Consider the following 13,733-nt stretch of genomic DNA (forward strand, 5'->3'; position numbering starts at 1 on the left):
AATGCACATAAAATAAAAGTTAAGGGAAAAAGAACCACCCATTCACATTTCTTATAAAAAATCTTTGAGGGCTGGAGAGATGGCTCAGCCGTTAAGAGCATTGCCTGTTCTTCCAAAGGTCCTGAGTTCAATTCCCAGCAACCACATGGTGGCTCACAACCATCTGTAATGAGGCCTGGTGCCCTCTTCTGGACTGAAGAAAGAATACTGTATACATAATAAGCAAATAAATAAATATTTTAAAAGGGAACAGGGCTAAGTTTCCCAGGTCAACCACAAGCAGTGGGAGCAATGAGGAGACTGAGGCCTTCTTAAGGAACCTCTCATGGGGAAGCGGGTGTTTAGGGGTCACAGGGCCCTGGTGCTGAGGAAGGAAGAAACCAGATTACATGGGGGGGTGAGGGGGAACATCTTCCTGAGCCTTTGGGGTTGATGCAATCGTCTCTGCATGGGGTCAGGAACCAGGATATCCTGGCTTCTAGTCACCCAGGTGGCTCCCTGTGGAATTCCTTAGATGTCACTGCCTGGGAGGTCCCTGTGTAGCTGAAGAGATACAGGTGAGAGAGCAGCCTGCATGGTCCGGAGGGAAGTGGGGGGGAGGAATTCTGAAGCCCTGATGCTAGTCTTGGGGCTGCAAACTGACCCAGGCGTCCTGCCTCCACCTGTAATTACCAAGCTTCCCCACGCGAGGTTTGTCCCCATTTTGTGGCTCTCAATAACTATGAAGGATGAAAGGTAGCCTCTGTGATTACAGAGATGACAGGTGGGTACTGGTGGCTGCAGGGTGTGGATGGAGGAGGTGTGGAAACAAGGGTGGGGCCTCCTGGGGTCTGGGTCACTGATAGGGAGATCTGGCTGATGGGACCTGGGCTGGGGACTGAAGAGATGCTACTGGCAGGTTCCTTGTAAACGGGTCTGACCAGTTGGGCTCTGACGGGGATTCCTCAAGTCACTGGGCTGGCCCCTCCCCACATGCTGGTCACCTCCTCTACTATAAAGCCTCTCGGGTTCTCAAGCACCCAGACTCAGAGCACCCCACATTGGGGGCCAGAAGACAGCCATGATGCTCAACTGGAAGCTGCTGGGGCTCCTGGTCCTTTGCCTGTGTGCTGGAGGTAAGTCAGTCAGGAGAGGCCAGGAGCATAGCTGGGCGACTCACCCCCAAGGAGGGAAGGAGTAGCTGGAACGCACAGAGTTAGCGGGGAAGCTCAGGGAAGGTAGGCAGGGGCAGTTTGATTGTGAATATTCGATTGTGCTGGGTCAGGTGGAAGGTTGTGACGTGGGTGTGTGGAGTCTGTGTGCAGTGGGCTATACCAACCCAGGTTGGACAGAGTCATTTGGAGGCTTGATCATGTGAGTGGTCCCAAGGAGCCCAGGGTTTTCACACAGCATGAAGATGGCTTCAGTATTTGGGAAATGTATGAGGAGCACTTTAGCGGGGGCTTTGGGGCCAGCTCAGGCTGTGCTGGACAGCGCGAGGCTCAGCCTTTGGGTCCGAAACTGGGTGAGGAGCGGTCTGGCTGCATCTGTTTCCTTCCTCCTCCACAGGCATCTCAGGCAGTGAGGACCCCTCTCCCAAACCCACAGAAGCCCAAGAAGAAGAGGACTCTCCAGCATTGCCACTGGGCCCCCCAATCCCTGGTGACCCCTGGCCAGGAGCACCTCCTCTGTTTGATGAGCCTCCACCTCCAGGCCCCAACCGTCCCTGGAGAGATCTGCCTAATGCCGGTGCCTGGCCCCCAGAGCCCCCCAGCACTGATCCCCCTCAGCCTCCTCTGCCTGATGACCCCTGGCCAGCAGGAACCCAGCCCCCAGAAAACCCCTGGCCACCTGCCCCTGAAATGGACCACGGATCTCAGGAGGAACCAGACCTTGACCCGCCCCAGGAAGAGTATAGATAGGGAGGAGCCTCCTCAGAGCACACTCAACCCCACTTCTTTGCTCCTGGCCTCCTAATTTCTTAGCACCCTTCCTAAATCTCTGGTTGGATTGTGTGCAGATTTTCTGTAACCCCCCCTTCACCTTGACCTCCATGTCCAGCCCCTCCCCTTCACCTTGACCTCCATGTTCATCCCCTCCCCCCTTGACCTCCATGTCCAGCCCCTCCCCCTCCCCTTCACCTTGACCTCCATGTCCAGCCTCTCCCCCTTCCCTTCACCTTGACCTCCATGTCCAGCCCCTCCCCCTTGACCTCCATGTCCAGCCCCTCCCCCTCCCCTTCACCTTGAGCTCCATGTTCAGCCCCTCCCCCTTCACCTTGACCGACCTCCATGTTCAGCCCCTTCCTCCTCCCCACCTTGACCTCCATGTTCAGCTCCTCCCTCTCCCCACCTTGACCTCCATGTTCAGCCCCTCCCCTTCACCTTGACCTCCATGTTCAGCCCCTCCCTCCACCTTGACCTCTATGTTCAGCCCCTCCCTCCACCTTGACCTCCATGTTCAGCCCCTCCCTCACCTTGACCTCCATGTTCAGCCCTTCTCTCCTTGATCTCCATTTTCAGTCCCCACACCCCCCTCACTTGACCTCCTTATTCAGCCGCTCTGCCTTTCTTGGTCAGAATAATATAAAGCACACTCCTACCTCACCCAACCTGTTCCTGCTTCCTCTTCCCAGGGCGTCTAGAGCTGCACCTCCTGGGAGGGCCTGAGCACTGTGCTCCCTACTGCCACCTGGTGGCCTTAGCTGGGAAATGACAGTTGACCAGGATGGTGCTTCCAATGGAAAAATAAAAGCCGTGTTTTCTTCTGAACTTCTGAATCTAGGTTGCTTCTTCCACTTTTTTTTCTTCAAGACAGGGTTTCTCTGTGTAGCCCTGGCTGTCCTGAAGCTCACTCTGTAGACCAGGCTGGCCTCGAACTCACAGAGATCCGCCTGCCTGTGCTTCCCAGGTGCTGGGATTAAAGGCATGGGCTTCCACACCTGGCTTTAAGATGCATTTTCAATGAGAATTTTGTTTTTAGTGCCTAATCAGTGCTTTTTATCTTTAATATTTGTGTTTTGTGATAGCTGCAATATAAATTTGGTGCTGGATAATTAATGCCTACAAGTTGTGCGAGGTGGCTGTGGTGACACACACCTGTGAGCCTGGCCCTTGGGAAATGAGGACAGAACATTCAGCAGATCAAGTTCATCTGCAACAACATCAAGTTAGGCGTCATCTGGGATGCAGGAAACACTGGCTCCGCCTGGAGAGATGGCTCAGAGGTTAAGAGCACTGCCTGTCGTTCAAGAGGTCCTGAGTTCAAGTCCCAGCAACCACATGGTGGCTCACAACCATCTGTAGTGAGATCTGGTGCCCTCTTCTGAGCTGCAGGCACAAATGCAGACAGAACACTGTATACATAATGAATAAATAAATCTTTTTTTTAAAAAAAAAAAAAAAAGAAACACTGGCTCAACCAAAAAGAGGGGGAGTGACTCATTGGTAGAGCGCTTGCCTAGCATGTCCACAGCCCTCAGTTCAGTCCACAGCCAGTCTCAGTGTGAGAACAGTCTGAGCTCCATGGCCCTCAGAGAGATACAGTAACAGGAAAATACAAGAAAGAAATACAATGAAAATAGGCCAGTGCTTAGCCCAGTTATCATCAGGGAGGCTTCCTCCGGCAGCTGATGGGAGCAGATGCAGAGACAGAACCTGTGTGGATCAGTGCTAGGTCCTCTGCCTATGTGTTGTGGTTGTTAGCTTGGTGTTTCTATGGGACCCCCAGCAGTGTAAGTGGGGGTGTTTCTGACTCTTTTGCCAGCTCCTGGGACCCTTTCCCTCCTACTGGGTTGCCTCATTCAGTCTTGCTATGAGGGTTTGTACCTAGTTTTGTTGTGTCTTGTTATACCATGTTTGGTTGCTATCTCTGGGAGGCCTCCTCTTTTCTGAAGGGAAGCAGAGAAGGCGCGGAAGAAGGGGAAAAACCGTCATTGGGATGTGTTGCATGTGAGAAGAATTTAAGAAAAAATAAAGAAGGAAAAGAAAAAGTACAATGAAAAACCTTTCACTGGGGCAAGATTCTAGGGAATGGAGAGAGAAGCTAAAGACAGGAAATCGGTGGGTTTCATACTGGCTCAGAGACTTGCACAGCACACGGGACTGGAGGGTGGCTCAGTGGTTAAGAGCACTGGCTGCTCTTGTAGACGATCGGGGTCCATTCCCAGCACCTAAATGGTGGCTACAACTGCCTGTAATTCTAGGTTCAGGCTGCCTGACATCTTCTGTTCTCCATGGGCACTGCATGCTTATGGTGCACATACATGCACGTATGGAGACAAGTTCTTTCTACAAAGCCCGGGCTGGCCTGGAACGGCTCTGTCAACCAGGCTGGCCTCAAATTCCCAGAGATCCATCTGCCTCTGCCTCTCGAGGGCTGGGACTAAAGGTGTGTGTCAGTATACCCTACCTTTCCTTCTTGTTTGAATTTCTGAGTCTGTTTCTTCCATCTCCTGAGCGTTAGGGTTACCATGGTCACCACCATGCCCAGTTATATCCTAGGGATCTAGCCCAGGGCTTTGTGTACGTCTGCAAGGGAATCTACAATCGAGTTACACAGGCCAGCCAGTCTACCGTCAATGTTACATCCCCAGCCTCCTCCTCAACCCTTTATTTATTTATTATCTATCTATTTATTTATTATTTATTTATTTATTTTAAAGCAAGGGTTCCTGTAGCCCAGGGTGTCCTGGAACTCCAGGTTTTACAAGTGCTGTGATTACAACCTTCCCTGCCCCTCAGACTTTCCAGGGAAGATTTTTCACTGAGGGACATACTCAGCCCATTGGGGGAATAAAAAACAATACTAACCTCTTACAAGAGGGGGCCATGAAAGGGATAAAATAGCCCCGCGGGCCCTGGTGTGGCTCAGTTAAGGAGCGAAGGGCTCTCGATGTCATGATCCACATTGATCCTGTGCTATGCTGGTTTCTGTCTTCCCTTCTCTACTAACTGGGCAGTGGTGGTGCACACTTTTAATCCCAGCAAGTGGATCTCTGTGAGTTTGAGGCCAGCCTAGTCTACAAAGCAAGTTCCAGGACAGTCAGGATTGTTACACAGAAAATCTCTGTCTTGAAAAACCAAAACCAAAACCAAAACCAAACCAAACCAAACCAAACCAAAAAAAACCCAGAGGGCTGTTGCTAGCTTCATATCCTTTTTCTGATCCATTATACTTAGCTAAGAGTTGCTCAAGAAAGCCAGTTCTTAGCCCCATTTCAAAGGTTAGGACACTGGGTTGAGACCAGGTGTGGGCGGTGCATGCCTGCAGATCTAGCTGCTTGGGAGCCTGAGGGAGCAGAACTGAAGTATTGAGACCAGCCTGGGCAATGCAGTGAGATCCTGTCTCAAGGAAAAGGCAGGCAGGAAGGAAGCGAGAGAGGAAGGAAAAAAGGAAAAGAGAAAGGGAGGGAGGGAAGGGGGTGGGAGGAAGGGAGAAAGGGAAGAAGTGCGGAAGAACAAGCCGACTACATTGAGCAATGAGAGGTAACTCACCTGCCCAAGACACGCCAGGGCGTGGAAGTCCAGGCCGTGCACTTTCTGGTTCCAGCTCATTCCCAGTTGGACACAGCAGGTGGACCCGTGGGATGAAGGGATGAGGAAACTGGGGGTTTCAGGGGCTATTAATAGACTGTATTTGCATTGACACATGGCGTGTTTTACTAGGTGGGAGGGGACTGAGTGGGACTGGGTGGGGAGGAATCCTTAACACCGGGAGAGCCATTGTGCTGGTCTTTGTCACTTCCTCTCTGTGTACCTGGTCTCACCGGCGAGAGCCTGCAGTGGGCACAGGTACTCTTGCGTCAACAGGGAGTCTTGGAATTAAGTGATGAAACAGAATGGCAGATTTGCATAACAATAATGAGGCAGACATGACGGGCAATAAACGCTTAGCCAAGGATGGAAAAGAGTGGTGCTAATTTCATGGGATGATCTAATAATAGAAGCCGAGCACACGAGGAAGCATCGGTGCAGACTCCAGCCGGAGAGCACCCTCCGCGGGGACGGCGAGGAGATGGTGTTCTCCTGCTTTGAAGATCTCAGGCCAGAGCCTCTCGCCACTCATTTGACCCCGATTCCTCCCGCTCAGCATTTCCTGAGCTCCTGTCATGCGGGGTGCGGGTGCCCTGACAGACCCAGGAAGCAATTTCTGTCCTCCCTGCCCTCAAGGAGCTCCGAGCCTAGGGAAAAAATAAACGCGTCAATCGTGACGATGACATTAATAAGAGGTATTCCAGTTAAGCTAGAGAGGAGCCCCAAGCATCCGCCAGCGCCATCCTCACGTTCTCCTGACTATAGGCTTGCTTTGTCGTGGGCGAGGCCTCTCTTACTGCTATCGTTTTTTGTCCCTGTTTTTTCTCTTTCCATTCTGGGGATGGCTCTCAGAATCTCCTCTGCACACCACACTAGTTCAGCGTTCCGCCTTGTGCTACACTTTCTCACCCATTATGGTGTTTATATTTGCTGTTTAAGATGGAGTCTCATTTGGCCCCAGGCTGTCTTTGGATTCTCCTATAGCTAAGGTGTCTTCAGACACATGATTCTCCTGCCTCCACCTCCGGAGTGCTGGACTCACAGCTGTGTGTACATGCACTGCCACCCCTGGTACCAGGCACTGAACCCAGAACTTCGTGTGCACTGAGAGGGTGAGCGCACTACCCACTGAGGCACACCCCTGGACTTCCTCTTATCTGTCCTTGTTGTTGCTAAGGGACGCTTCTGCTCTGTTGCTCAGGGTGGTCTCAAAACCTCAGGATACTCCAGTCAACAAGCGATGGTGGCGGTGGCGCACACCTTTAATACCCGCGCTGGGAAGGCAGAGGCAGGTAGATCTCTGTGAGTTCAAGTTCGAGGCCAGCCTGGTCTACAAAGTGAGTTCCAGGATAGTGAGAGCTACAAAGGAACTGTCTCAAAGAGCCAAAACAAAATAAAATAAAAAGGACAGTCCAGCCTCGTTTGGGCTAGAGCTTGCAATGTACACCATGCAGCCAATTACTCATCTATGCGTTTATTTATTTTGAGACATATTTCACTGTGTAGCCCTGGCTAACTTGGAACTTACTATGTAGCCCAGGCTGACCTTAAACCCTGAGACCCACCTGCCTCTGCCTCCCGAGTACTGGGATTAAAGTTGTGGCCCAGGCTGGATTTGAAGTTGCTGTGTGATGATGACCTTGAACTTCTGACCTTCCTGACGTTGGAATTACAGGTCTCCACCACTGCCCAGACCTGGTTTCTCTGGCCCTTTGTCCCACGTGGGTGTTCCTCGGTCTGCCACCAGAGGGCAGCCTAGAGTTTTAAACCGGTGTTTTTCTAAGGTGCCATGGTCACCACAGGGAGAGTTCTCTTGGCCACCAAGGGGACCCCTCTGAAGAGAGCCAGGCAGCTGAAGTGAGGAGAGAGAAACTGGAGACAGCAGGAAGATACCAGTACAGACTGCTTGGCTTTACACCATTCTTTTTACTTCCTCTTCCATTGTGTGTGTGTGTGTGTGTGTGTGTGTGTGTGTGTGTGTGTGTGTGTGTTCATGTGCATGTGTGTACGTCTGTACGTGTACATGTGGAGGCTGGAGCTTGGTGCTGGAAATCATTTTCTACTGATATGCCTTATTCTCCCAGTCAAACTCAGAGCTCACCCACATGGCTAGTCTTGTCGGCCCTCTTGATCTGGGGACCTCCTGTCTCCACCCCGAGTCTGGAATTAGAGGAGAGTCACTGCACTGACAGCCACAGCAGGGTCTGAGCTCGGGTCCTCAAGCTTGGGCGGCGAGCGATCTGACCACTGTGCCGCCTTCCCAGACTCCGTTCCTTACTCTCCCACCCTTCAGTTCCTTCAGAAGCCAGCTCGAAAGCTGGTGACAGCTGTTAGGGGCTTGGGCGGCCCTGCTCTCCGAGTGGACACGTGACTGCTAAACGGGCTCGCAAGTGTCTGTAGTAGGACATCGTGTAGTGACAACTGCCATGAAACCCAGCTACAGACGCTCACGCTCACATATCACACACACTCACACATACTCACACACATACTCACACACACACACATACTCACACACACACATATACACACACTCTCATACACATACACACATTCACACACATACACACACTCTCACACACATATACACATTCACACACATACTCACACATATACACACACTCCCACACACATACTCAGACACTTACATACATACACTCACACACATACTCACACACACTCACATATACACACACTCTCATACACAAACACACTCACACACATACTCACATACACTCACATATACACATACACACAAATGCTCACACACTCACACAATATACACACACATACACACACACACTCATACACACACACATACACACACACACTCATACACACACTCACACACACACACACACATCAGTGAGACAGTCTGTCCTGCAGTTCAGAGGTGGGACTGTGGTAGCAATGGCTAGGAAGATATACTTTAAAGGTTACTTATGTGTGCACCACAGAAGTGTGCGGAGGAGTTACAGAAGGTAACTTTCAGGCGATGATAGTGTCAAGGCACGGTCTCTCTGGTTTCTGCCACAGCAGCAGGCTCTAGGCTGTCTAGCCAACAAGCTTCTGGGTGCTTCTTCATCTCCTGTCTCCCTGTAGGAGTGCTGGGGTTGAACTCAGGTTGAGCCATCTTCCAAGTCTTGACATATTGTTTAAGTAAAAAAGTCACAGGAGACCCTTCTGAGGAGATGATGGGGACCAAAACAGACTGGAAAGAGGGAGCAAGGCATCATGGGAGCCTCTGGGAGAAGCAGTCTCTCTGTGTAGCGGAGCACAGGTCAGTGATCCAGGGTGAAGCCCCAGGTCGGGGAGTGGGCCTCATGCTGACGTTCTGAACTGAGGTTTGTGACACCAGAGGGGAAATTCTCCATCTCCTTCAGCCTCTGAGAACCTGACTGTGAGGGTGTTTGGATGCTTCGGTGCCCAGGGCCTGGCTTTGTTCCCTGGTGGGAGGTGGTTGTGCAGCCCTGAGGGCCGTCCCTGCAACAACAGTCTTTCCCCCTTGCTGCTCACCTGGTGTGCTGCTAACTGGCCTACCAGACCCCGGGGAGAATACTTCAGAAGAGCTGGGAGGCATGGCCCACAGGGACGCCACACCCAGCCTAGAAGTCCCTCTCCAGACCAGTCCTTCCAGCCTCCCTGGAGGCCATGAAACCAGGGGCAGATTGTGCCCTGACCCTCCCTCCCTCCCTTCCTCCCGCCCTCCAGCCTCTCTTGTGTGTTGGTCCTGACTGGGGAGCGATTTGGATCTCTGATTCTGGGTGACCAATTACAAGCGTTAATGGGCACAATGGAAGACTGACTATTTAATAGGCGTGCTAATTGGCGGGCAGCGAGCACAGGGCTCCCTGGCACTTGTTCCACAAAGCCGACAAGAGAAAAATATTTTGCTATCCTGAGAGCTAATCACACCCTCTTTCTGTCTCCTCACAGGACAAGAGGAGTGGCGGCTGAATTAGATGCCACTTAAACAGGCCATGTATTGAGCTCAGGGAGGTGACTGTCCTTCAGGTGACTGTGCTGCTTTGGGGGAGGGGAGTGGGGGGACACCAGTCCAGGTGCAGGGAGCCTGGTGTGTGGGGTCCCGGCTCGCCAAGTCTTTCTCTTGCAGAATTTGAGCCTGAAGATGCACCTGGCTCCAACCCAGTTCTCACCGTGCTCCCTGAGGACTCAATCCTCACCATGCTCCCTGAGTCCGCTGAAGTCGAGGGACTGCTAAGCGGAAAAGGACAGGCAGAGTGAAAAAAGGTGGCTGGCCAGGCTGGGCTCACAAGGGCAGTCTTAGAGGAGACAGAGGCGGTAGGAGCTGAGGAGCAGAATTGGGGCAGATTTGACAACAGCTCACACCACAGAGAACCTTCTGAGGGAGGAGCACAGGATATGCTCTCAGAATATGACTCCCAGCCAGGGGCAACTCTTACCCAGGGAGGGGACACTAACCAGAGCTCCTGAGGGGTTTACAGTAGTGGGCCCTGCCCTATCCCAGCCCAGCATCTGACTATTTCCTGGTCCAGGGGAAAGGCCTGTCCTTCCTCATCGTAGCCATGAGCGCTGTAGTCAACAGAGATGGGCTGCATTCCTCGGTGGGGGGAACTATAATCCACTAGGGGAAAGAGAGGCTTAGGGAAGTCAGTCATCTGGGAGGAATGAGGGCGGCATGGACAGCCAGCCAGCAGGGAGTCAGTGGCTAGACCTGGGTCCCTGCTCTCTCTTCTCCATCACCTCTAGGGGCTTCGCACATGGCAGGAAGGGGAGGAGGGAGGGGCAGCTGAGGAGGAAGGTGTAAGATCTAGAGAGAGGTACCGTGTACTCTTGAGGAAGCAGCAAGAGGTCCTGTGGCTTGGACACAGCCCGTAATCCAAAAACACATCATCAGCCACTGGGCTGGGGAGATGGCCCAGTCAACAAAGTGCTTGCTGGGCAAGCGTGAGGACCTGTGTCTGAATCCGTAGCATCTACACAAAAGCCTATAATCCAAGGGCTGAGGAAGTGTAGGGAGATGGATCCAGCCAGTGTGGCCAGTTAGTGAGCTCCAGGCAACAGAGACCTTGAGTCTAAAAGAAAAAAAAGGTTTAAAGGTGGATGGCAATTGAGGAAGACACTCAATGAAAACCTCTGGTTTCCATGTGCACATGTATGAAGATACCCACATGGACATGTATATAGCATGAGCACACACACACACACACACACCACATCGACATGTTTCCCAAGGCGGAGTGCTGGGAACTACATCAGCAGCACTATCCCCGAGTCTGAGGTCCAGGGGAAACGTCCATCCCCTGTTTGGAAGCCTAGACAGCATGTTGCAGGGTCCATGTAAGATGAGAATGAAGGAAGGTGGCTGTCACCCACAGGGCAGATGCCGCGGGCAGAGTGCTCCCTGGAGGGGGGCTGCTGAGAAGAGATGGGGACCCTAAGGGTCATTTTCCTGTCACAGGGGGCCTAGTCTGGTAGGAACTCTGCATGCAGATAAATCCCGTCCCTCTGTGTCTTGGTCATGAGAGCCACCAGGTAAAGACTGTGGGTGAGTCAGGGCCACCCATCCACGCTACAGGAAAAACAGCTCAGAGGACATGCCCAGTGGGAGTGGACAGGAGTGTCACCTTCTACCCGAGGGAGAGGAAGGTGTGTGACTGGAGATGAGTCCACTTGACGGACAGGTGATGAAGTAAGAGGGCAGAAGAGAGATGGCTCTCACAGGAACTCAGGGAGAGGGGAGGAGCCGTGGGCTCTGGGCGACCTCAGAGAGACCCCTCAGCCTTTCCTCTTTGTCCCTTTTCTTCTCCCCAGCCTAACCCTGCTCCCAGTAAGACCCCCCTCTAAGGAATTTATCCTAGGATTTCTGCTATTCTGCCCCAGAGGTGGCAATGGATGACCAGTGAAGGGGCTATCTCACTCCATGGGTAGCAGTGGACAGCCAGTGAAGGGGCTATCTCACTCCATGTGTGGCAGTGAATGGCCAGCCAGTAAAGGGGCTATCTCACTCCACAGGTGGCAGTGGACAGCCAGTGAAGGGTCTATCTCACTCCATGGGTAGCAGTGGACGGTCAGCTGTCTCACCTCAGCCTCTTCTTTGGCCGGCCTGTTCCTCCTATCCGTCCACACCTCCCTAAGGTTGGGGATGCTGGGATGAATAGAGTTCTCCCATTCTTATTGTTCGTTTTGTTTTTGTTTTCCCAGGCAGGGTTTCTCTGTGTAGCCTTGGCTGCCCCGGGACTCCCTCTGTAGACCAGGCTGGCCTCGGAGTTCTCCCATTCTTTGACTCGGACTTCCTGTCAAAGGTTCATCCTTTGAACTGGGGTTTCCTTGGGGGGAGGGGTTGCTCCAGCACCCCCCAGTTCTCGCCCTATCAATGTGTTACAATGTATTACACTGAGATAAACAGTAACTCGGGACATTTATAACAATGTAATACATTGGAAGTTATTTACAAGTAACAAATTGCTTGTTTGACATTTTAAAAATATTTATTTAATATGTCTTTTGGCTAGGTGTGTATGTGACTGCACCATATGGATTCACCAAAGAGGCCAGAGTGAGCATCAGCTCCTCTGGAACTGGGGTTACAGTTGTGAACCTCCATGTAGTTGCTGGGAACTGAATCCCTTTCAGGGCATCAATTTCAGGCCCTGGATAATGGACACGGCAGGGAGGGAAACTGGGTAAGGGGGAGCAGATATTTAGGTAAGTACACAGAGAACTGGGAGCTTCTAGGCCCCAGACGTGGGCAGGGCAGTGGGGGGATGGGAAGAGGGTGGACAGAGAAGACAGGAGGAGAGAGGCCAGGTGAGGAACGTGACCGCGTGGGTGGCTGGAAGCTGGCAGGAGGCCGAGAGAGACTGTGCCTCCTCCAGCCTGGCTGTCTTGGCCAAGGTCTGACGGCAGCAGGGAGGAATGTGAAAGAAGAAAACAGGACAAAGGATGCCTGCTCGGGGAGTGATGCCCACATTCTCAGACCACAAAGGCTCCTTTCCCTTGTCTTGTCCCTGCTGCTCTTTGCCCTGCCTCAGCTCCACTCCTTCCCCAGGTCCGGCTGGGGCCTGAGAGTCTAGGTAGGGTGGGGAGGCACCACAGGTTCCACTATTCTGTCTGGGGGTGAGGACTCAGGGGAATGTCTCTCCCACCTTTCCAAAGGGAATTCCAAGGTGAGAGCAACTGGGAACTCTGACCAGTGAGCCACCCTGCAGGGGACACTCCCTGGTCCCATTTAATTTACTCTTTCTCGTAATTTCCTGTTTGATCTTTACAAACCTTTGAAAGCGGGCAACTTTTTTTGTTTTGTTTTGCTTTGTTTTTTGAGACAAGGTTTCTCTGTAGCTTTGGAGCCTGTCCTGGAACTCACTTGGTAGACCAGGCTGGCCTTGAACTCACAGAGATCCGCCTGTCTCTGCCTCCTGAGTGCTGGGACTAAAGGTGTGCACCACCACTGCCCGGCAGAAAGCAGACAATATTTAAGATAATCCCAGGGGGCTAGAGAGATGTCTCAGCAGTTATGCTTATGCATGCCAACTGCTCTCCCAGAGGACCTGGGTTTGATTCCCGGAACCTTCCGTGGAGGCTAAGAATCACCTGTAACTCCAGTCCCAGGGAACCAATGCTCTCTTCTGTGTTCTTCAGGAACTACACGCATGGATTGCACTTACACACATGTAGGCAAAGCACACATACACATGAAATTAAAACAAGGAAATTACAGAAACAGTCCAGTAGAAGGAGAAGTAACTCAACGCTACATCACACTTGACCAACAGCCCGAGAAGAGCAAGGCCTCGGGTTCCATCTTCAGGGCTCTCACCCCTTCTCCCAGTTCACAGGTGAAGAAAGAGATCAGAGCTTAGAGAGGGTTGGTAAATGGCTCGAGGTCCAGGACTAGGCAGGATTTAAACCCCTGTCATCTCAGTTCCAAAGCCTCGGTTGTTTCGTGGTCCCAGTCCATTGCCCAGCTCGGGGCTTTCTGCAGGGCTCCCTGGACTTTCTCCTTCCCAGCCCTTCCTCTAGGCACCAGCAGGAAGTGAAGGACCAGACGGCGGCCTGCAGCTGCACGTGGTTGTTCAGACTTAATTAAACTTAAATAAAACATAAAAACCTCAGTGAGTTACCCCAGTCCCCTTGTAAGCATTTGCAGCCTGTGTGGCCTGGGGAGAGCTGGGGTCTCATGACACCGGCCACGTTCTCTATCACACAAGCCAGAACTCAGAGCAGGGCAGGGAGAAA

At 52.2% G+C, this 13,733-nt stretch overlaps 1 protein-coding gene across 1 annotated transcript; it reads left to right on the forward strand.

The window, feature by feature from the left end:
• The first annotated feature begins 969 nt into the window (after positions 1-969).
• Psors1c2 (psoriasis susceptibility 1 candidate 2) lies at positions 970-2,750 on the forward strand. Its single transcript, XM_087898591.1, has 2 exons — positions 970-1,115; positions 1,549-2,750. The coding sequence occupies exons 1-2, from the start codon at positions 1,061-1,063 to the stop codon at positions 1,899-1,901; spliced, it is 408 nt and encodes a 135-aa protein (XP_087754717.1). The 5' UTR covers positions 970-1,060; the 3' UTR covers positions 1,902-2,750.
• Positions 2,751-13,733: the final 10,983 nt, after the last annotated feature.

The sequence above is a fragment of the Myodes glareolus genome, chromosome 18, assembly GCF_982192425.1.
Source record: "Myodes glareolus chromosome 18, mMyoGla1.1, whole genome shotgun sequence".
Lineage (NCBI taxonomy): Eukaryota > Metazoa > Chordata > Mammalia > Rodentia > Cricetidae > Myodes > Myodes glareolus.

Bases quoted from the DNA above. Each gene is read 5' to 3' on its own strand.
- Psors1c2 (XM_087898591.1), top strand. From the start codon at position 1,061: ATGATGCTCAACTGGAAGCTGCTGGGGCTCCTGGTCCTTTGCCTGTGT. The intron at 1,116-1,548 runs GTAAGTCAGTCA...CCTCCTCCACAG, and splicing joins CCTTTGCCTGTGTGCTGGAG to GCATCTCAGGCAGTGAGGAC.